The sequence below is a fragment of the Cervus canadensis genome, chromosome 10 (genome assembly GCF_019320065.1).
Source record: "Cervus canadensis isolate Bull #8, Minnesota chromosome 10, ASM1932006v1, whole genome shotgun sequence".
Classification (NCBI taxonomy): Eukaryota; Metazoa; Chordata; class Mammalia; order Artiodactyla; family Cervidae; genus Cervus; species Cervus canadensis.
The window spans coordinates 2,527,969-2,550,986 of NC_057395.1; the positions used below are offsets into that span (position 1 = coordinate 2,527,969).

Sequence of the window (23,018 nt, forward strand, 5' to 3'; positions counted from 1 at the left end):
ATTCTTCATGCTTTCTGCAGCTCTCATCACAGAGGTGGTACGGGGCTGCTTTTGTTGCTGTCTGGTGTTTCGCTAACAAACATCCATTTGATGACAGGGGTTAGGTGGTTCCCTGTTGCTTTCTTTGTTGAAGGTCTCTGTGAGTGGTGGGTGTTTCTTTATTTTACTTATTGTCAGTTTTTATTTATTGTTTCTGGTTGTCAGGGGAAGAGTAAGGGAGATTCAAAAGCTGTGCTATCATCATGATTCTCTGAGAGGGGACAGAGCTCAATGTTGACTATAGAGTTGAAGTTTTACTTGTTACTGCTACTGATTAGGGAGATTTAAATAAGGCTATAAGCCTGACTGTTAAAGATGAATGGAGATTTAATAGGTTATTTGAGATGCATGGAAGCATCCAGAATGGACCTGTATAATTGAAAATAAAGCCCAGATGTTTGTGGAGGAAGGCCACTGTTTTTGGCCAAGAGCCACTTAGGATGCCTTCAATATCTCAGAATTATGGAAATATAATCCCCAGTGTCTCAGAATGTGGTCCAGTAACCATCAGCATTGGCATCATATGGGATTTTTATGGAAATCCAGAATCTTAGATTACCCCAGATTTATCAATTCAGAACCTGCATTTTAACTAGATCTCAGGTGATTCCTATCCATGAAAATGTTTGAGAACCTTTGATGTATTTGCTATCAAGGTATGACTTTGGGTAATAGGACAATTTGCTCCTTTTAAGTGATTGATCGCATTAACTAATGCTTTTTCTTTTTTTAAACTCATGCTTAAAACAAAGAAGATTAACTTTACACTTACTGTGTAAAGACATAGTAATGTAATTTTATGCACCTGAAGCCCTAAAGGTAATAAAAGGATAAAACACTTTTTAATGCAGTCCAACCATAATATTCATGAGTGCTTTTAGGGCCAAAGGTGTTTATGTTTTCAGCATGCTAATATATGTAACAACTGTCTCTTCATTTACTGTGTATAAAGATCATTCATTTCTTACCTTTACATTTTGATCAGTGTTAAAATAATTTATCCTATGCCTTGTTTAGAAAGAATTTAAGATAGTGTTACCATTTTGTTGTGAACAGATAACTGGAGGAAATAATGTAATGTACATATATTTATAGTTGAAGAAAATAATACTGTTAATTATGTATTAACATTCTAACTTTTTACTTCAAGATTATTTTATTAGTTATTTGTGAATTACACAAGGTATTATTTGTAAATTATAACATGATTGTGTGTTACAGCATAAAGTTGAAATGGTCATTTTGTATTTTAGATCTTGGTAATGTTCTAGCTTCTACTCCAAATGCCAAAACTGTTAATGGTAAAGCTGAAAGCAGTGATAGTGGAGCTGAATCTGAGGAAGAAGAGGCCCAAGAAGACACGAAAGGACCAGAACAACGTGATAGCGGTAATCTTTGGGCGATGGGCTGATCACTTTGCATTAACTAAGATGAAAGGCTGTAGAGAGGTGTGGACTAACTTGGTATTGTGTGTGATCAGGGCGCGTGGAGTGCCTGGACTCGTGACCTCTAACTAGGTTTGTTGTGGACCAAGATGCTCTACTACAGAGGTCAGGGACAGCCAGCCTTAAGCAGAGATGGGCTGATGTTCCCTGAAGGCTGACAAGGAGAGGCCACTCCTGTAAAGGCAGTGCCTGAAATGCTGCATTAGAAATGTATCCCGTTTATAAATATGCATATTGTTACCAAGGAGACGAGACAATTCAACCCTCAATATCGTGTCAAGAACAGCATGGGTTCCAGGGAATAGGATACAGGCAGAGATTCTGATGAACAGGGAATGTTGGAATCATGGGGTATTGCATTGGGGGGGGGGGCCTTGTGAGTAAGAGTACCATTGATTCTTTGGGGGATTTTAGGAAGGAGGGGGCAGAAAGACACTAAAACAAACCATACAGCTTAGTTTTGCCTTCACTTTCCAATAAAGTCTGACAAGTAATACCGTCTTTGAAGGCTCTTTTTATTGGCTATGTAGACCTCTTAGTTTGACCACGTCTCAAAGCAATTTGCCTATGTCTGAGAGAGTGAAAGGACCTTGAGAGAGTAACTCTTGAAAGGGATTTGAGGAGAGTCACATGCAACCGAAGCAGTTTTGAAACCAACACAGTTTGGGTGAGCTCTCAGCATGTAATTAACCCATTTTCAAGGAGCATCCTGTCTCTCTGATCCAAGTGGGAAGCCCTTCAAAAGGATTATCTTAGGCTGGAGAAATGACTACCCAATATTAGAACATAGTGTACAGAAGTTTTCCTGCAGTGAACTTTTATGAATCTCTCCCTTTTCACATGAAAGATAAGAAAATGATGAAGAAATCTGCAGACCATAAGAATTTGGAAATCATTGTCACTAATGGCTATGATAAAGACAGCTTTGTGCAGGGCGTACAGAACAGCATTCATGCCAGTCCTTCCCTGAATGGCCGATGCACTGAGGAAGTAAAATCTGTAGATGAAAACTTGGAGCAGACTGGAAAAACTGTTGTCTGCGTTCACCAAGGTACTGTCCCCATCAAAATTTGTTTCTCCGGCTTCTTTCCTATGTATAAAATACTCTTTTAGTAATTTTAAGATATTTAGGAGCAGCTGAGAATTTTAAAAAACCTCTTATGAGTAACATCTTAGGGTTTATTGCTATTATAAGGGTTATCTCTTTGAAAGACTGAATTAGGGCTAGGGCTTTTATATTTTTCTTAGACATTTTTTATTGTGTTTTTATGTGGCATTTTAAAATAAAATCTTGGAAATTTTTGCTTTTATTACTGATGTTTCTTTTAACTCATGCTCTAATTATATGACACTTTTGTTCTCAAGTCAGCAAGGTAAGTTACAGTCTTTTTATAAGTTAGGGCTCTAGGGATGAGCATATAGTATGTATACAGTGAATTACTGACATTGCTGCAATTCACTCAAGAAACCAAGAAATACCTTTTCTTAATATAACAACCAAACATGCATGGTTGCATCCCAGATTTAAGGCCCTAGCAGGTAGTCAGTTTTTTTCTTACGTGTTATTAGGTTTTTCATAAGCTTGATCTGGACATTATCTTTGTAAAATTCCATGATAAAATACTTTGTAATCTTTTTACATAAAAATTAGATTGAATTTAAATTTTTGGTAAGTTAAAGTAAATCAACTTTAATATCTCTATCCCAATATGACAATAATATGGAGCCAATAAGTTTTGAAAATGAAATAAATGCATTTTTCTTCAATTAGAGAATAACTATTCTACCTGGACATTTGTTTATATTTAGATGTAAATGATGATCATGTTGAAGATATTTCAGGAATTCAGCATTTGACAAGTGATTCAGACAGTGAAGTTTACTGTGATTCCATGGAGCAATTTGGGCAAGAAGAGGTAAAAATAACATTTTTTTAATTGGTAAGTTTTCAAAGTGATATATTCAAATTCCATGCATAACTTCTGCTAATAGCAGATGTGTATGCTTTTCACCACTTTGAAAACGTACCTGTAAAATGTTTAAACATTTGTATTTTGTTCTTTTGTGAGTTAAAAAATATATAAAATTTCTGACTATTCAAAATATTTAAATATTATAATTTATAATGTATTTACATTTATAAATATTCTGAGAGAGGTGGTATGGGAGGCAGAAGGTGAATTCCTTATGCTAGTCCTTATGTCTGAGACATTAACGGTCAAGAAGATTGAATAACTTAAATAAATCTGTTCTTCACGTTGACTAATACGTTAGACTGAAATTTTGAGTGGAAATACTTTTTAAAATTTCAGTTAATTAAGATTTGGTATTGATTAAAAAGAATTCATTTGAATCAGTTCTAATGAGATGGATGAAACCATTATACAGAGTGAAGTAAGCTAGAAAGATAAAGACCAATACAGTATACTAATGTATATATATGGAATTTAGAAAGATGGTAACGATAACCCTATATGCAAAACAGAAAAAGAGATACAGATGTACCGAACAGACTTTTGGACTCCGTGGGAGAAGGCGAGGGTGGGATGTTTAGAGAGAACAGCATTGAAACATGTATATTATCAAGGGTGAAACAGATCACCAGCCTAGGTTGGATTAATGAGACAAGTGCTCCGGGCTGGTGCACTGGGAAGACCCAGAGGGATGGGGTGGGGAGGGAGGTGGGAGGGCGATTGGGATGGGGAACACATGTAAATCCATGGCTGATTCATGTCAGTGTATGGCGAAAGCCACTACAATATTGTAAAGTAATTGGCCTCCAACTAATAAAAATAAATGGAAAAAAAATAAATAACTTGATTAAAAAAAAAAGATTTGGTATTGAAAGCGAACTTTGGAAAAACCATTAAAGTACATGAATTTTATTTTTCCTTTTTGACAACTTTTCCTGGTAACAGCTAAGGTGGTTTTGACAGTTCTATTTATGCTTGTTGTTTATATATTCCCCCTCCCCTCCCGGTCTTTTCCCACCCCTATTCTAACACAGTTCCTTCTAAATTTCTTTTCAATTTATTTTATTTTTTATTTTAAAATTCGTTAATTCATTATTTTTAACTTTATTGCGGTGTAATTGATTTACAATGTTGTGACAGTGCTTTTTGAACACATTAACTGTAGGTATTTAAATGTTTCTTGGATGAATGACTCATGAGAACAATTCATTGCCAAGTATCTCAGTTCTTTGCTCATAGATGAATCATCTCCATCCCATTTCTTCCCTGCAGATGGGAGGCAGAAAATGAGTTGACATTTTTTAGAAAAATAATATTTTCTATGATAACATTAAAAAAAAAACACTTTATAAAGCCAGTAATTCTTCACTTGTCATAAGAACTTGGTGATGTGTGACTGTTTTCCATTTGTAGTCTTTAGACGGCTTTATATCAAACAACGGACCATTTTCCTATTACTTGGGTGGTAATCCCAGTCAACCGTTGGAAAGTTCTGGCTTTCCTGAAGATGTTCAAGTACTTCCTGGGGACGGCAGCACTGGGGACATGCAGGTAGCAGCAGTTGAAGGCAAAGGTGAAGTAAAGCGCGGGGGAGAGGACGGCGGGAGTAACAGTGGCGCCCCGCACCGCGAGAAACGGGCTGGAGAGAGTGAGGAATTCTCTAACATTAGGAGAGGGAGAGGTATGTGGTACTTATGTTTTGTTCTCACTGCCGTTATAAGGGAATTAATGAAATGGGGAGGTTCTCGATAGGAGAGGCACCAGGACTGTCCTTTGGCAAAGGGAGTGTTGAGAGTTATCCTCAGAACATCTGACCATTTTCCTTTATGTTTGGTTCTCTCCTTTGACTCTACAGGGCATAGCACTGTATTCTTTGAAGATATGGGGGAAAACATGTCTATTTCCATATCTTTTATACACTTCTTTAAGGTAGCCAAATGTGTGTCCTGTCACCTTTTTTTAAATTTTTGCCTTTTGGCCGTGCCATGCAGCATACAGGACCTTATTTCCTGATCAGGAATTGAATCCCTGCCCCCTGCAGTGGAAGCATGGAGTCTTAACCCTTGGACTGCCAGGGAATTTCCCTATAATAATGTTTAAAACTTACACATTATATTAGCAAACATGTAAAACTTGTGATATCCCATTTCTGCAAGGGTAAGGTAACATGGTAGTACCTTTTACACACTGCAATACAAAACTCTTTTGGACTTCCCTGGCAGTTCAGTGGTTAGGACTCTGCATTCCCAGTGTAGGGGGCGTGGGTTTGATCCCTGATTAGGAAACTAGGATTCCCAATGCAGCCCAGCCAAAAAACAAACAAACAAACAAACAAACAAAAGTTTCAATCTTTCTTAAAAATAACTTGGCAACATTTATTAAAAACCACAACAGAGTTGTTATCCTTTCACCGAGAAATTCTTCTTTGAATTTGTCTGACCTAAAGGAATCAACAGAAATTTGGACAAGAATTTATATACAAAAATATTCATTGCAATGTTATTTGTAATCGCAAAAATTTGGAGTCATCTTAACTATCCAAAAGTGGAGAACAATTGAGTAAATTACTTCTTGGTCTTACTAATGAATTCACATAGCCATTTCAGTGTTATTGGAACTGGAATACAATTTTATTATTTAAAATAAAATTTGTTATGAACACACAAATGTTCATAATATCTTTTAAAAAGTAGTACACAAAATCACATATAAGGGGTAATGCCAATTCTGTAAATAAATGTGTAGGGAAAAAATGGATGGATAGATAACCACATGTTAATAGTAGTGAGGTTTCTATATGTCTGTAAGTATGATGGAATTTATAAGAAAAATCACTTAAAAACCTTTGGGAGAAAAAAAAAAAAAACAAAAACCTTTGGGAGGCTTACAGTGACCAAGTAAGAAAACATGGCTATTTGGTGTAGCTCTCAGTACTCTAAAAGAAACAGCTTTCATATTTTTCAATCTTGTTACTATACTAGTAAATAATTCTTAAGAATTACCCAAATATGTGTATTATTTATATATTATATACATTGAGTCGTGTACTAGTTTATTAGGTACATTATAAAACCTTAGCAAAAAAAACAGTAAGTGTAAATAGAAGTTTCCACCTATGTCAACTTCTTTGATTTTAGTAGTTTATTTTGTGTACTTTCTTATTGCTTCCATTTTTGGAAATTTAAATCTCAAAGAAACAGAGAAAAAATGAAAAAAAAAAAAAATACACACCAAAAACCAAAACCCAAACCCCACCATTTCTACTTTTATAAAAATGATTGTTGTTTAGGTGCTAAGTCATGTCCCTCTTTTGCAATTCCATGGACTGTAGCCCACCAGGCCCCTCTGTCCATGGAATTTCCCAGGCAAGAATACTGGAGTGGGTTGCTGTTTCCTGCTCCAGGGGATCCTCTTGACCCAGGGATCAAACCTGCGTCTCTTGCATTGGCAGGTGGATTCTTTACCACTGAGCCAAAAAATAATTTATTTTGGTCTCTTAAAATAGGGCACAGGATGCAGCATTTGAGCGAAGGAAGCAAGGGTCGGCAAGTGGGAAGTGGAGGTGATGGGGAACGCTGGGGTTCGGACAGAGGCTCCAGGGGCAGCCTGAACGAGCAGATCGCGCTTGTGCTCATGCGCCTGCAGGAGGACATGCAGAACGTCCTCCAGAGACTCCACAAACTGGAGATGCTGGCGGCATCACAGGTGGGCTTCTGCATTCGTCTTGTCTTAATCTGCTGTTAATCCTGCCAAACAGTGTGCAGCTGGAATCTGTGTTAATCTGATTTAAATGGACCACACAAATACTACCCAAACCTTATTTTAGCAGTTAAGTAACAAGTTATTTTTAGGGAACAGGGCTCAGATGATGTTTTATCAAGAGGTGTATTCAAACACACTGAGAAAAATATTCAAACACACTGATTTGAATGGTTTTGCTAAGAAAGAGATTCTGGAAGCACAAAATGCTACACAGTAACAATTTAGAAAATGGTTTTTAAAAAAAAAACAAACAAAATGGTTTTTCAATGTTGAATGTGGGATTTTTTGGTACTGTGTTTAATATCTCTTTCTGCTTAGACTATTAAACACCATGGTTGTAGGAGCTATTTTATTTACTGCTGCTTAAGTGTGGAGCTTCATTCCAAGTAGGGGGCACAGTAATTATTTGCTGTTACATTAAAAAATATATCTGGGAAAAAAAATCTGATTTACAACAGATCAGAGGAGATTAATGATTTTTAAAAGGTTCTACTTTTGAAAATATTATTTCAGAAAAGACTGTGCCAAAAGCCACATACCACTTAAAGTAATAGGAAATTTTCAGTCTATAAAATTAGGAGTACCACGTTGGAAGTAGGAAGAAGAAAAATAGGAGAATAAGAATTGTCGAATAGTACAGTTTTAGGCTGTACTACAGAGACTGTAGCTGATGTCCTAGAGTCCATCATTGAAGTGTCATCGTTTTATAGTAAGCATGGTCCTCTGCTTTGACCTCTTTTAAAATGCTCTGGGGGCAATACACTAACTTCCCCATTCTTAATGTAAATTATTTTTAAGATGAAAACTTCTAAGCAGAGAGAAAGGAAAAGTTATGATTTGACCTCCACTATGGTTTGCTATAGCTGATCATGAATTTCCAAAACAAATATTTGGATATTGTTCACATAATCTTTACATTTTTTACATTCTTAATGATCAGGGCTGTAGTTCTCCTTGAATGTTTGTAAGTTGGTAGTTTATATGGAATTTAAGGAATTAAGAAATGTTGAGTAGGTAATTTACAAAGAGTGTAAAAGAAGTAATGGCTCAAAAAAAAAAGTAATGGCTCATTAATTTGAGGTTTTATTTTGATAATTTTATATTTGAACTACTATAAAACATAAAATGCCAAAGATAACTATTTGGCTGGCAACTTTAAGGGACTTTTAATTTGGTCACTGTGAGTTTCAGAATAATCATAATTAGAGAATAAACTAATATTTCAGGCTTTTTTTAAAAGACAGGAAATAGGAAAAAAGTACTGTATTTTTTCTGTCAAAGCTAAATCACTGTTTGTTTTGTATTTATAGGCAAAATCATCAGCATTACAGATCAGTAATCAGCCCACTTCACCAGTAAGAAATTCTTTTCTTAAATTTAAGCGCCAGGGTTTCAAACAGGTTACAATAAATATAGATTATATGATACTCTTAAAGTTTTCAAAATAACATTTACCATTTTGAACTTTGAGGTTTAAGATATATTTGTTTTAAAATAGAAAAGAGAATCATAGACTTGGAGAACAAACTTCTGGTCGCCTCGGGGGAAGGGTCGGGGGAAGGGAGAGTTTGGGATGGACATGTGCACACTGCTGTATTTAGAATGGATAATCAACAAGGCCCTACTGTATAGCACAGGGGACTCTGCTCAGTGTTATGTAGCAGTCTGGACGGGAGGGGAGTTTGGGGAGAATGGATATATGTATATGTATGGCTGAATCTGTTTGGTCTTTACCTGAAACTATCACAACATTGTTTGTTGATTGGCTACACTACTATACAAAGTAAAAGACTTTAAAAATTATGTATCTATGTTTGTCTTATAAGTCTGAAGTACTTCTGAAAGTCTATGTTATTGAATTATGCTCTAAAATTATCTCCCTCCCTTTAGGAGGAATGAAATCTTTTATTTGTTGTATATTTTAAAAATTATGAACTAGGTGTGTTTTTAAGTTTATACATGTAACAGATTGGTGACCAGCTTACTTTATTTTCTCAGAGACCATCTTGGTGGCCCTTCGAGATGTCTCCTGGTGCATTAACCTTCGCTATCATATGGCCTTTTATTGCCCAGTGGTTGGTGCATTTATATTACCAAAGAAGGAGAAGGTAATATGATAGTTTTATAATTCTAAAGTGGAAAAAGTGAAAGTGTTAGTCACTCAGTCATGTTCAACTCTTTGCGACCCCATGACTGTAGCCCACCAGGCTCCTCTGTCCATGGAACTCTCTAGGCATACTGGAGTGGGTTGCCATTTCCTCCTCCAGGGTATCTTTGTGCCCCAGGGATCGAGCCTGGGTTTCCTGCATTGTAGGTGGATTCTTCACTGTCTGAGCCACCAGGGAAGACTGTTTATATTACGAGTTTACATACTGGTATATAATTCTAAGCAGTACGTATTCTAAGCGGTATGTGAACTCTTCTACAGCAGACAGAGCTTTCAGCAGTAGTCAGGGAGATAGGTCCATCTTACAGATAGTTCATCATACTGAACATCCTATACTGATCTGAGACTGCAACTACCTTGGTAATGATATCTGGTGGGTTGCTAGACACTTGTTAGATTAAAATTTTTTCACTTGAGAGCATCTAAAGAATTAGTACACTTTTGATTCATGCAACAAGAAAATGATTGATTACAGGCATAAGTTTTATGTCTTATGGAGAAATAATGTTCTTAACATCTAATGTTTATTTTGGGCCCTTTGCTAATATTAAAGGACAACAGATGAAAAATAATGCCTGCATTCATTCTTTCTGTACCTTAGAAATATGGACACTGGCACTTTAGAAAGTGTTCACCCTGGTGGTTGACTGTCTCCAGAAGTAGGGCTTATTCTAATTTGAGAACCAGAATTCCAGATTGGATGCCAGGAAATAATTCAGATAAGACGGAAAATAATAAAATCATTGGCAAGTATTCTGAGGTTGTCTAGATGAGGAGTAATGTGAGGCCAAACTCTTGGTTCAAGAAAATCTTTAGAGCAATTTTTTGAGACACTATATAAACTGAATTACTTTCCCTGGATGGGCAGATGGACAAACGTTGGTCGTTCTTGGCCTCACTGATTTTGTTTTTGTTGTTTTGTCACCATTTCCCATTAAGTCAGAACTGATGGGGAAAATAGAGAGGGTGTTTGGTGGTAAGATTTTAAGTGTTCTCTTACATATGTGCAGTAGAAACACATTTTTTAAAAAACCTACAAATTTAAATAATTGTATGTCTGTTGTATCTCTACCAAAGAACTCACGTTTCTAATTGCTGCACATGATAACAAAAGCAAAAACCAAATATTTACCCTTCTCTTATATCATAGGGGTAAACAGCTCACTACTCTTTAAGTGCTCTAGTGAGAGTACTTCATAGTAGAGAAACTGAAAATGCACGTGACCTCATTCAGTCTTCTTTGTTCTCTGCTTATGTTATGACAGTTTGATTTATGTTTATAAGTGAACTCACTGTTTTCTGGTACATTAACGTTCTTGGAATATACTTACTGACTTACAGAAATTTAGGTGGGATTTCAGAAGCCTAAGCTGCTTTCTCAGTGTCACTTACCCCCTTTCTAAGCCATCTGTATATGTGTTATTTCAGCTATGTGTTATATAGACTGTAATTTAAATCCTTTCTTTTTCCACACAATTTATGTTTCTACTATGATGATTGGGTTCTATACAGTATTTTAAATCCTAACATCCCTTATACCAGGAGGAAAAAAGAGCCAAACTGTTTTTCAGTAGGTGGTTATGCTGAATTTAAGCAGCTGGCAACAGTGGTGCTAATGGAAAGTGTGTATATATTTTGCAATGCATTTAAGAATTCTTTTTCATGTTTTCCTTTGTTGAAAGTTGGGGACTGGAGAATAGAGAAACTGGGCACAGGACGAAAAAAATGTAAAGCTTATTACTTCAGTATTATTTCACACAAGGTTGAAGCAGCTTGTCACTTTATTAAAAACTGAAAAAACAAATTGTACTTTGCTTAGTCTCTGAAAATTACAGTTTTTCTAAAATGATTATTATTTTTTAATGTTCCTCACTAGTGAAAGTATATAATAGTCCTTCTAAGTATGCCTTCTGGTTGTTGACGGATGTCTCTGAATGGGAAAACTTTTCTCTGTTTTTAATTTTCTGTTATATTATTATTGAATCCGTATCCAGTTTTCAATGTATCCTGAGTGTTGTCGTCCTTCCAAGTTGTAAATTATTTAGTGCTGTGCAACTGCATTTTGATGAGATAGTGTTTTTATGTATTGTTTGCTTACATGTGTAACAAACCAACTGGGGTTGGAGGTGGAGCCATGTTTGTTTCGGAAATAAAGTTTTGGCTTTGAGGGGCTTTCAGTTCAGTTTAGTTCAGTCGCTCAGTCATGTCTGACTCTTTGCGATCCCATGAACCGTAGCACGCCAGGCCTTCCTGTCAATCACCAACTCCCAGAGTTTATTCAAACTCAAGTCCATCAAGTCGGTGATGCCATCCAACCATCTCATCCTCTGTCGTCCCCTTCTCCTCCTGCTCTCAGTCTTTCCCAGCATCAGAGTCTTTTCAAATGAGTCAGTTCTTCACATGAGGTGGCCAAAGTATTGGAGTTTCAGCTTCAGCATCAGTGCTTCCAATCAACACCCAGGACTGATCTCCTTTAGGATGGACTGGTTGAATCTCCTTGCAGTCCAAGGGACTCTCAAGAGTCTTCTCCAACACCACAGTTCAAAAGCATCAATTCTTCGGTGCTCAGCTTTCTTTATAGTACAACTCTCACATCCATACATGACTACTGGAAAAACCACAGCCTTGACTAGATGGACTTTTGTTGACAGAGTAATGTCTCTGCTTTTTAATATGCTGTCTGAGGGGCTTTAGGTATGTTTTAATCTGGCAGTTTTCATTCCAATCCTAAAAAAAGGCAATGCCAAAGAATATTCAAACTACCGCACAATTGTTCTCATCTCACACACTAGTAAAGTAATGCTCAAAATTCTCCAAGCCAAGCTTCAACAGTACATGAACCGTGAACTTCGAGATGTTCAAGTAGGATTTAGAAAAGACAGAGGAACCAGAGATCAAATTGCCAACATCCATTGGATCACTGAAAAAACAAGTGAGATCCAGAAAAACATCTACTGCTTTATTGACTACGCCAAAGCCTTGACTGTGTGGATCACAACAAACTGTGGATAATTCTTAAAGAGATGGGGATACCAGACCACCTGACCTGCCTCCTGAGAAATCTGTATGCAGGTCAAGAAGCAACAGTTAGAACTGGACATGGAACAACAGACTGGTTCCAAATCGGGAAAGGAGTACGTCAAGGCTGTATATTGTCACCCTGCTTATTTAACTTATATGTAAAGTACATCATGAAAAATGCTGGGGTGGATGAAGCACAAGCAGGAATCAAGACTTCCAGGAGAAATGTCAATAATCTCAGATATGCAGATGACACCACCCTTATGGCAGAAAGCGAAGAAGAACTAAAGAGCCTCTTGATGAAAGTGAAAGAGAGTGAAAAAGTTGGCTTTAAACTCAACATTCAGAAAACTAAGATTATGGCATCCGGTCCCATCACTTCATGGCAAATAGATTGGGAAACAGTGACAGACTTTATTTTTGGGGGGCTCCAAAATCACTGCAGATGGTGACTGCAGCCATAAATTAAAAGATGCTTGATCCTTGGAAGAAAAGTTAGACCAACCTAGCATATTAAAAAGCAGAACATTACTTTGCCAACAAAGGTCCATCTAGTCAAAGTGATGGTTTTTCAAGTAGTCATGTATAGATGTGAGAGTTGGACTATAAAGAAAGCTGAGCGCTAAAGAATGGATGCTTTTGAACTGTGGCATTGGAGAAGACTCTTGAGTCCCTTGGACTGCAAGGAGATCCAACCAGTCCATCCTAAAGGAAATCAGTCCTGAATATTCATTGGAAGGACTGATGCTGAAGCTGAAACTCAAATACTTTGGGCACCTGATGTGAAGAACTGACTCATTTGAAAAGACCCTGATGCTGGGAAAGGCTGAGAGCAGGAGGAGAAGAGGACGACAGAGGATGAGATGGTTGGATGGCATTACTGACTCAATGGACATGAGTTTGAGTCAACTCCAGGAGTTGGTGATGGACAGGGAAGCCTGGCAGTGTTTAACAGGTTTTTAGTCTAATAGGAAAGAAGATTAGAGAACATTGTGCATGGTTTGGAAGAGACAGGTCCGTGTTAGTGATGAAGACAGAGATCTAAAAATCTTAGGATGGGAAAAGTATGGCCAGGAGACGGCCCATTCTGTATATCAAGCTCTGGCACAGTGTCTGGCATGTATCTGGCTTTCAGTAAATATGTGCTGAATACATGGCTAAATGCCCACTCTTGGTAGAGCAGCTGAAGTACCATGTGACATGGATAGGCTTTGATTTTATTTAACGTATATACATCTGGACGCAAGCACACACTGAGATAATCCTATACACTTGTAACTGCTTATCTATTTGTGTTAAGCTTTTAAAAAAATTTTTTTTTACATGAAAAGTAATACTTAAGGTCCACTGCTTGATTTTTTTCCTCCCAGTATAGAAGAATGTACATTTTTAATAGTTGATTTAGTGTTAATTCTGCTATATAGCAAAGTGATTCAATTATGCATATATATATTTTATATTATTTTCCATTATGTTTTATCATAGGATATTGAAAATAGTTCTCTGTGTTTACAGCAGGACCTTGGTGTTTATCCATTCTATATAAAATAGCTTACATTAGAAAAATATAAAAGTAAATGAGATCCTATATCACTCTGCAGGGTATCTGAAAAACATTCTTTCTGCATGGTATGAAGAGTAACATCTGCAGCCCTGTTCAAAATTAGGCCCTGAACAGCCAGCCTCCTAAGATGGTAGCTCCTGTGGTACCATATTCCCTCAGATACCTAACCTGGTCATTCTGCTATTAGAATTGTCCATGACTTAAGTCTTAAGTACTGATAGCAGGCCTTTCTTTTTTTGACGAAGCCACATGGCTTGTGGGATCTTAGTTCCCTGACCAGGGATCGAACCCAGGCCACATTAGTTAAGTGCTGAACCCTAACCCCAGGATCACCAGGGAAGTCCCTGCAAACAGACCTTTATTTAAGTCCACAAGACTAGTCTTAAAATGTTACAAGCAGACCTGGTCTCATTTTTTTTTTGCACTTTGCACATATTCTAGTTTTTAAACTCTGAAGTTTTGTGACACCCCTGTTGTAAGCCTATCAGCACCATTTCCCCAGCATCTTGTTCACTTCATGTCTCTTGGTCTTATTTTGGTAATTCTTGAAATATCTGAGGCTTTTTCATTATTTTTTTAATCTGTTACGGTGATCTGTGATTAGTGATGTTTGATGTTATTCCTATGACTTGTCGAAGGTTCAGATGATGGTTAGCATTTTTTAGCAATAAAGCATTTTTGGAAGAAAAGCTATGGCAAACCTAGACAGCATATTAAAAAGCAGAGATCACTTTGCCAACAAAGGTCCAATAGTCAGAGCTATGGTTTCTCCAGTAGTCATGTATGGATTTAAGAGTTGGACCATAAAGAAGGCTGAGGGCCAAAGAATTGATGCTTTTGACTTGTGGTGCTGGAGAAGGCTCTTTGAGAGTCCCTGGACAGCAAAGAGATCATATCAGTCAATCCTAAAGGAAATCAACCCTGAATATTCACTGGAAGAACTGATGCTGAAGCTCCAATACTTTGGCCACCTGATGTGAAAAACTGACTCATTGGAATAGACCCTCATGCTGGTAAATATTGAGGGCAGGAGGAGAAGGGGATGACAGAGGATGAGATGGTTGAATGGCATCACTGACTCAATGGACATGGGTTTGAGGAAACTCCGGGAGATAGTGAAGGACAGGGAGGCCTGGTGTGCTGCAGACCGTGTGATTGCAGAGTCAGACATGACTTACTGACTGAACAATTTTTAATTAAAGGAATGTACAGGTTTTTTTAGACATAATGGTATTGCACACTTAATAGACTACAGTAGAGTATAAACTATGCACTGGGAAACCAGAAAATTTGCATGTCTCACTTTATTGTGATATTAGCTTAATTGTGATAGCCTGTACTTTGAAGGGAAGCATGTTTTTAATTAATTAAAAATAAATAAATGTTTAAAAAAAGTCAGGCCTAGGTTTCTGGGGCACAGAAAGCATCTCAGCATTCCTGACAGAGCAGAGTTCAGTGGGCTGGGGGAAGGCAGGATGCTATTCCTGTTTTCTTCTCTGTTGTTTTCTGTAACTTCTCTTATCCTGCTATACCCTCCATTATGCAAATTAATTTTTTATAAAAGGAGAGACAGTTCATAAGTGCCTGAAGAAAAATCCCCAAATTCTGAAGATAGTAATAGTGACTTATGTCTATTACCCTATTACAGTTGAAGATTGGGGGTTTCATAGATCAAGTCATGTGCTTTTTGGTAAATCTATAGAGGACCTTGTATGGCAATCTGCATCACATGAGTTCAGGCACCTACCTGTCAGCATTTCTGCTACACCTCACTCAGGCAGTCTTTACAACCACCCACGATTCTGTTCCTCCAGAGGTTATTTTCCCTTCATGTCATGAGTAATCTCCTCCTGTTATGTGAAAATCCAACTGATTATTTAAAATTTCACACACAGGTGTACATAAGATTTCTGCAGAGGATAAAGAATGTCCAGTTATGTACAAGATCATCCCTGCCAAGGTGTTGCTTAAGATTATTTCTACAGAGGTGGTGGTGTAGTCACCAAGCCATGTCTGACTTGCAACCCCATGGACTATAACCTGCCAGGCTTCTCTGTCCATTGGAATCTCCAGCCTAGGCTGCTGAAGTGGGTAGCCATTTCCTTCTTCAGGGGATCTTCCCGACCCAGGGATTGAACCCAGGTCTCCTGAATTGCAGGCAGATTCTTTGCCATGTGAAGGAGGGAAGCCCTTCTACAGAGGAGAGGAATCAATTTGTAATGAGAGTTTCAGGCATTTTGGCCTCTGCAATGCTGAGGAGCGTTTAGAAGTTTTACAGCTGTGGGTCCTTTCCCAGAATTCAGATCACATGTGATTGTTGTGTCTTGTGCTCACCAGTTTATCCTTCCCTGGTAACTGACCCTGCTATTAGTAAAACTGTCACATTATACGTATCTGAGTTGTTGGTTCACATGTCCTTTGCACACCATCCCATCAATTAAACAGAGCTTTTTGAGGGCTGAGGGCCTGCCTCATGGATGGCTGATCCTCAGTCACTGGCACAGTGCCTAGACAGTAACAGATACATAATATCTGTTGATTAAATGAACAGTTCAGGTTGCAGAACTTTTCCATTTTGATAAAATTATGAAATAATTTGCAAAAATCTGAACTGTGGAGTAGCCAATTAGATGAGATTCTAGAAGCCATAAGAGGAGGAATGTACATTTATTAAATTTAGTTATTTTTAATTGAAGTATAATTGCTTTCCAATACTGTGTTGATTTCTGCCAAATATCAACACGAATCAGCCATAGGTATGCCTATGTCTCCTCCCTCTTGAACCTCTCTCCCAGGGAAGGTGTATTTAAATTGTTGGAAACTATAACTTGGTAATGTCATCACTTGCAGCTGGATCTTTCCTGTCGAGCTCTAAGTGACATGAAGTAACTGCATAAGAATCATTTGTAATTTCATGGTCTTATTTTGAATTTGAGTATTATAATTATGTTACCATTTTGCAAATTCTTTGGTATGGTGTCTTATATTCAGGTTGCATTTATACTCATAGGACCTTGTTTATTTTCCTCTTTTCAAAGAAAACTGAACTAAAGAAAATGACGTTTTGTTGAAGAAGTCTACTGGCCCTGGATAACCTCGGGATGATACCGATTGTGGAGCGCACACGAAAATCCTAGTTTGTGATGATTACATTTTTGTTGTCCAATAGTTTGGTTTGTGGACATATATACATATATATATTTTGCACTACACAAATGATAAACATTTTAAGGACTAATATTGCTGATACTTGAATAATCAATCTCAACTAGGTGATAAGTAGCATAGATTTCCCCTACCCTTGACTTCAAAGGACATTAAATTATTAATTACTGTTTGGTAACATGTTTACCTGATTATCGCCCATAGAGAATCATAAGCTGCTTTTCCCAGGTATAGTTGTGATGATGGTAACAGATTTATAACTGGGTATTTTTAACTTTCTAAATTAAATATGAGAAAGTATGCAAACCAGGAGTGAATTTCAACTGATAAATCAACCATCTTTCTAAGTTACTGAACCGCCATGCAATTTAGTAGAAAGAGACTGGAAGGATCTTCTCCACATCCACTCTGTGGGCTGCTCAAGATCCCACTTGGGCATGCACTGCTCTGACTTCAGTGTTCAGGCATCATCATGACAAAGCAGAGCCCTGTGTACTAGGCTTCGTTTTTACAAATGATTCACAGAATAGACCTAACCGGCTAATGGAAATGATGAAGAGTGGGCTTAAAGTAGGTTTGTCAGTGTGTTCTGAGCCTGCAGATCATTAATAAGATTTGTATTCAGTTATATATACATGGATTTCTTTCTAATCATTTTCCTTTAACTGAGAACATCTTGTTTCTGCTTTATAGGGTGCTTTGAAATATAAAATGAAAACTTATTTATACTGTTTTTACAAAGGTCAAAAGGAAACATATGAAAAATCACTTTTCTGCAACTGGTATAAACCACACAGACTGGACTCTTAACCTCTTAGTGCCTCAGTTTTTCTTCGGGGTATAATATTGGAGACGTACCTATTTCTCAAGGGGTGTTGGAAGGATTTGCAAGCTAGCAGGCCATATGCTTCTGTTTGAATAAGACACACCCAACTAATGTAAATTTAAGTGTCTCTCGCCCACCCCCCACCTATAGACCAAGAAGAAGACTGTAATTTAGATTCTTGAAGGCTTTCTTTGGAATTATCCTTCCTATATACCTTTTGAAACTCCCTGCTCATGTAGATGTACCTTACTTATACTTCCAAGATTTCTCTGATTCAAAGGCTTAGTATCAAATGATTTTTAAATATTCTTGGTATGTGTGATGTTGGCTTTAGCATCATGTGTTCAGAGTGTTTTTGATAAGAGAGAAAGAAATCTGTCCCTAGTATAGAGGGTGGTTCTTTGTTTACCTGAAGAAAAAAGAATATGATTTGCTTTTCTGAAGACTGTTTTTTCACTTGATTTTTTCTTACATGTAACTTGGTGTTTTTTTTAAAAAGTTTTAATCCCATCTTGATTAAAATGTGTCTATCTAAATGGATCTACTGATATTTGCTTTTAAAAAGCTGTCCTCTATTTATTTAGGGGAAAAACATGAAGCCAGTAACTGAATTATATGTAACAATAAAATTTAAACCTGTGGATCTGGAATTATTCTAAAAAATTAGCCCTCTATCTGGTATCAGAAAATAGTGGCTTTTCTCTTAGTATATAGGGAAATAAGATGCAGAGTAAGAATGTAAGCAGTTGTGATTTGTGACAAGCAGTTGGAGGTAACCTGCTCCTAGGGATAACCATTTGTATCCTATTCCAAAGTCTTATTTTATAGTTTGAAAAGCACTTTGCACACTGTTCTTGTATATACAAGTAAAGATGTAATTACAGGACGTAGTGTTACTGCTTTGTTTAACAAGAATCTCATTTAACATTTGAGATTGACAGCTATGGTATTTTTTTAATGATAATACTTTTCTGTTTCTTTACTGTAAAACTAAGTTAAAAATAAAAGGTTAATGAGAATTGTTATGTTTTTTATTTCTTGTTACTGTTAGAAGTGCATTGATTATATACTAAGGCTTAAATAAGAATAAATAGTAGGGATTCAGAGAAAGTAATTGTTTCTCTTTCAAAATAAAGCCATGCTATTACACATCATTAAAAAAAAAAGAACAAACGGGGTGAAGTTTAACTCATTTAGTCATTTGGTTGAGAGTGTTGTTGATCATGTGAAAATCTTAGTTTCAATTTTTATTCCAACTCAGTCGCTTCCCACAGCCTCTCAGTGCAGCCTTCATCAGCCATCTTAAATGCATACAGTTGGTTTTAGGTAGAAAATGGTGTTTTTATTTTTATTTTATTTTTTCATTTATTTTTATTAGTTGGAGGCTAATTACAATATTGTAGTGGTTTTTGCCATACATTGACATGAATCAGCCATGGATTTACATGTGTTCCCCATCCTGATCCCCCGTCCCACCTCCCTCCCCATCCCATCCCTCTGGGTCTTCCCAGTGCACCAGTCCTGAGCACTTGTCTCATGCATCCAACCTGGGCTGGCGATCTGTTTCACACTTGATAATATACATGTTTCAATGCTATTCTGTCAGATCATCCCACCCTCACCTTCTCCCACAGAGTCCAAAAGTCTGTTCTATACATCTGTGTCTCTTTTTCTGTTTTGCATATAGGGTTATCGTTACCATCTTTTTAAGTTCCATATATATGTATTAGTATACTGTGTTGGTCTTTATTTTTCTGGCTTACTTCACTCTGTATAATGGGCTCCAGTTTCATCGATCTTATTAGAACTGATTCAAATGTATTCTTTTTAATGGCTGAGTAACATTCCATTGTGTATATGTACCAAGCTTTCTTATCCATTCGTCTGCTGATGGGCATCTAGGTTGCGTCCATGTCCTGGCTATTACAAACAGTGCTGCGATGAACATTGGGGTACACGTGTCTCTTTCAGATCTGGTTTCCTCAGTGTGTATGCCCAGGAGTGGGATTGCTGGGTCATATGGCAGTTCTATTTCTAGTTTTTTAAGGAATCTCCACACTGTTCTCCATAGTGGCTGTACTAGTTTGCATTCCCACCAACAGTGTAAGAGGGTTCCCTTTTCTCCACACCCTCTCCAGCATTTATTGCTTGTAGACTTTTGGATAGCAGCCATCCTGACTGGCGTGTAGTGGTACCTCATTGTGGTTTTGATTTGCATTTCTCTGATAATGAGTGATGTGGAGCATCTTTTCATGTGTTTGTTAGCCATCTGTATGTCTTCTTTGGAGAAATGTCTGTTTAGTTCTTTGGCCCATTTTTTGATTGGGTCATTTATTTTTCTGGAATTGAGCTGCAGGAGTTGCTTGTATATTTTTGAGATTAATCCTTTGTATGTTTCTTCGTTTGCTATTATTTTCTCCCATTCTGAAGGCTGTCTTTTCACCTTGCTTATAGTTTCCTTTGTTGTGCAAAAGCTTTTAAGTTTAACTAGGTCCTATTTGTTTGTTTTTGCTTTTATTTCCAATATTCTGGGAGGTGGGTCATAGAGGATCCTGCTGTGATTTATGTCGGAGAGTGTTTTGCCTATGTTCTCCTGTAGGAGTTTTATAGTTTCTGGTCTTACATGTAGATCTTTAATCCATTTTGAGTTTATTTTTGTGTATGGTGTTAGAAAGTGTTCTAGTTTCATTCTTTTACAAGTGGTTGACCCGTTTTCCCAGCACCACTTGTTAAAGAGGTTGTCTTTTTTCCATTGTATATTCTTGCCTTCTTTGTCGAAGATAAGGTGTCCATAGGTACGTGGATTAATCTCTGGGCTTTCTATTTTGTTCCATTGATCTATATTTATGTCTTTGTGCCAGTACCATACTGTCTTGATGACTGTGGCTTTGTAGTAGAGCCTGAAGTCAGGCAGGTTGATTCCTCCAGTTCCATTCTTCTTTCTCAAGATTGCTTTGGCTATTCGAGGTTTTTTGTATTTCCATACAAATTGTAAAATTTTTTGTTGTAGTTCTGTGAAAAATAACGTTGGTAGCTTGATAGGGATTGTACTGAATCTATAGATTGCTTTGGGTAGTATACTCATTTTCACAATATTGATTCTTCCAATCCATGAACACGGTATGTTTCTCCATCTATTTGTGTCCTCTTTGATTTCTTTCATCAGTGTTTTATAGTTTTCTATGTATAGGTCTTTTGTTTTTTTAGGTAGATATACTCCTAAATATTTTATTCTTTTTGTTGCAATGGTGAATGGTATTGCTTCCTTAATTTGGCTTTCTGTTTTCTCATAGTGTATAGGAATGCAAGGGATTTCTGTGTTAATTTTATATCCTGCAACTTTACTATATTCATTGATTAGCTCTAGTAATTTTCTGGTAGAGTTTAGGGTTTTCTATGTAGAGGATCATGTCATCTGCAAACAGTGATAGTTTTACTTCTTCTTTTCCTATCTGGATTCCTTTTATTTCTTTTTCTGCTCTGATTGCTGTGGCCAACACTTCCAATACTATGTTGAATAGTAGTGGTGAGAGTGGGCACCCTTGTCTTGTTCCTGACTTTAGAGGAAATGCTTTCAATTTTTCACCATTCAGGATAATGTTTGCTGTGGGTTTGTCATATATAGCTTTTATTATGTTGAGGTATGTTCCCTTCTATTCCCGCTTTCTGGAGAGTTTTTATCATAAATGGATGTTGAATTTTGTCAAAGGCTTTTTCTGCATCTATTGAGATAATCATATGGTTTTCATCTTTCAATTTGTTAATGTGGTGTATTACATTGATTGATTTGTGGATATTAAAGAATCCTTGCATTCCTGGGATAAAGCCCACTTGGTCATGATGTATGATCTTTTTAATATGTTGTTGGAATCTGTTTGCTAGAATTTTGTTAAGGATTTTTGCGTCTATGTTCATCAGTGATATTGGCCTGTAGTTTTCTTTTTTTGTGGCATCTTTGTCTGGTTTTGGTATTAGGGTGATGGTGGCCTCATAAAATGAGTTTGGAAGTTTACCTTCTTCTGCAATTTTCTGGAAGAGTTTGAGTAAGATAGGTGTTAGCTCTTTTCTAAATTTTTGGTAGAATTCAGCTGTGAAGCCATCTGGTCCTGGGCTTTTGTTTGCTGGAAGATTTCTGATTACAGTTTTGATTTCTGTGCTTGTGATGGGTCTGTAAAGATCTTCTATTTCTTCCTGGTTCAGTTTTGGAAAGTTATACTTTTCTAAGAATTTGTCTGTTTCTTCCAAGTTGTCCATTTTATTGGCATATAGCTGCTGGTAGTAGTCTCTTATGATCCTTTGTATTTCAGTGTTGTCTGTTGTGATCTCTCCATTTTCATTTCTAATTTTGTTGATTTGGTTCTTCTCCCTTTGTTTCTTGATGAGTCTGCATAACGGTTTGTCAATTTTATTTACCTTTTCAAAAAACCAGCTTTTAGCTTTGTTGATTTTTGCTATGGTCTCTTTTGTTTCTTTTGCATTTATTTCTGCCCTAATTTTTAAGATTTCTTTCCTTCTACTAACCCTGGGGTTCTTCATTTCTTCCTTCTCTAGTTGCTTTAGGTGTAGAGTTAGGTTATTTATTTGACTCTTCTCTTGTTTCTTGAGGTAAACCTGTAATGCTATGAACCTTCCCCTTAGCACTGCTTTTACAGTGTCCCATAGGTTTTGGGTTGTGTGTTTTCATTTTCATTTGTTTCTATGCATATTTTGATTTCTTTTTTGATTTATTCTATGATTTGGTTATTCAGAAGTGTGTTATTTAGCCTTCATATGTTTGAATTTTTAATAGTTTTTTTCCTGTCATTGAGATCTAATCTTACTGCATTGTGGTCAGAAAAGATGACTGGAATGAGAAAATGATGTTTTTAATACAAATGTATAACTTGTAACTTCTCTGCTTCTGCTGCTAAGTCGCTTCAGTTGTGTCCAACTCTGTGCAACGCCATAGCTGGCAGCCCACCAGGCTCCCCCGTCCCTGGGATTCTCCAGGCAAGAACACTGGGGTGGGTTGCCATTTCCTTCTCCAATGCATGAAAGTGAAAAGTGAAAGTGAAGT

General features: G+C 37.0%; 1 protein-coding gene across 5 annotated transcripts in view; it reads left to right on the plus strand.

Annotated features, from left to right (window-relative positions):
* ACBD5 (acyl-CoA binding domain containing 5) overlaps positions 1-18,981 on the plus strand; it is a 30,957-nt gene extending 11,976 nt beyond the window's left edge. For 4 of the 5 annotated variants that reach the window (XM_043479477.1, XM_043479478.1, XM_043479480.1 and 1 more), the window contains 8 exons: positions 1,293-1,427; positions 2,332-2,535; positions 3,294-3,400; positions 4,871-5,138; positions 6,963-7,162; positions 8,530-8,574; positions 9,218-9,327; positions 17,010-18,981. In XM_043479477.1, coding sequence (XP_043335412.1) covers positions 1,293-1,427; positions 2,332-2,535; positions 3,294-3,400; positions 4,871-5,138; positions 6,963-7,162; positions 8,530-8,574; positions 9,218-9,327; positions 17,010-17,022 — 1,082 coding nt within the window. In that variant the 3' untranslated portion in view covers positions 17,023-18,981. The remainder of the gene's footprint in view (positions 1-1,292; positions 1,428-2,331; positions 2,536-3,293; positions 3,401-4,870; positions 5,139-6,962; positions 7,163-8,529; positions 8,575-9,217; positions 9,328-17,009) is intronic. The other variant, XM_043479479.1, reaches the window with a different exon arrangement.
* Positions 18,982-23,018: the final 4,037 nt, after the last annotated feature.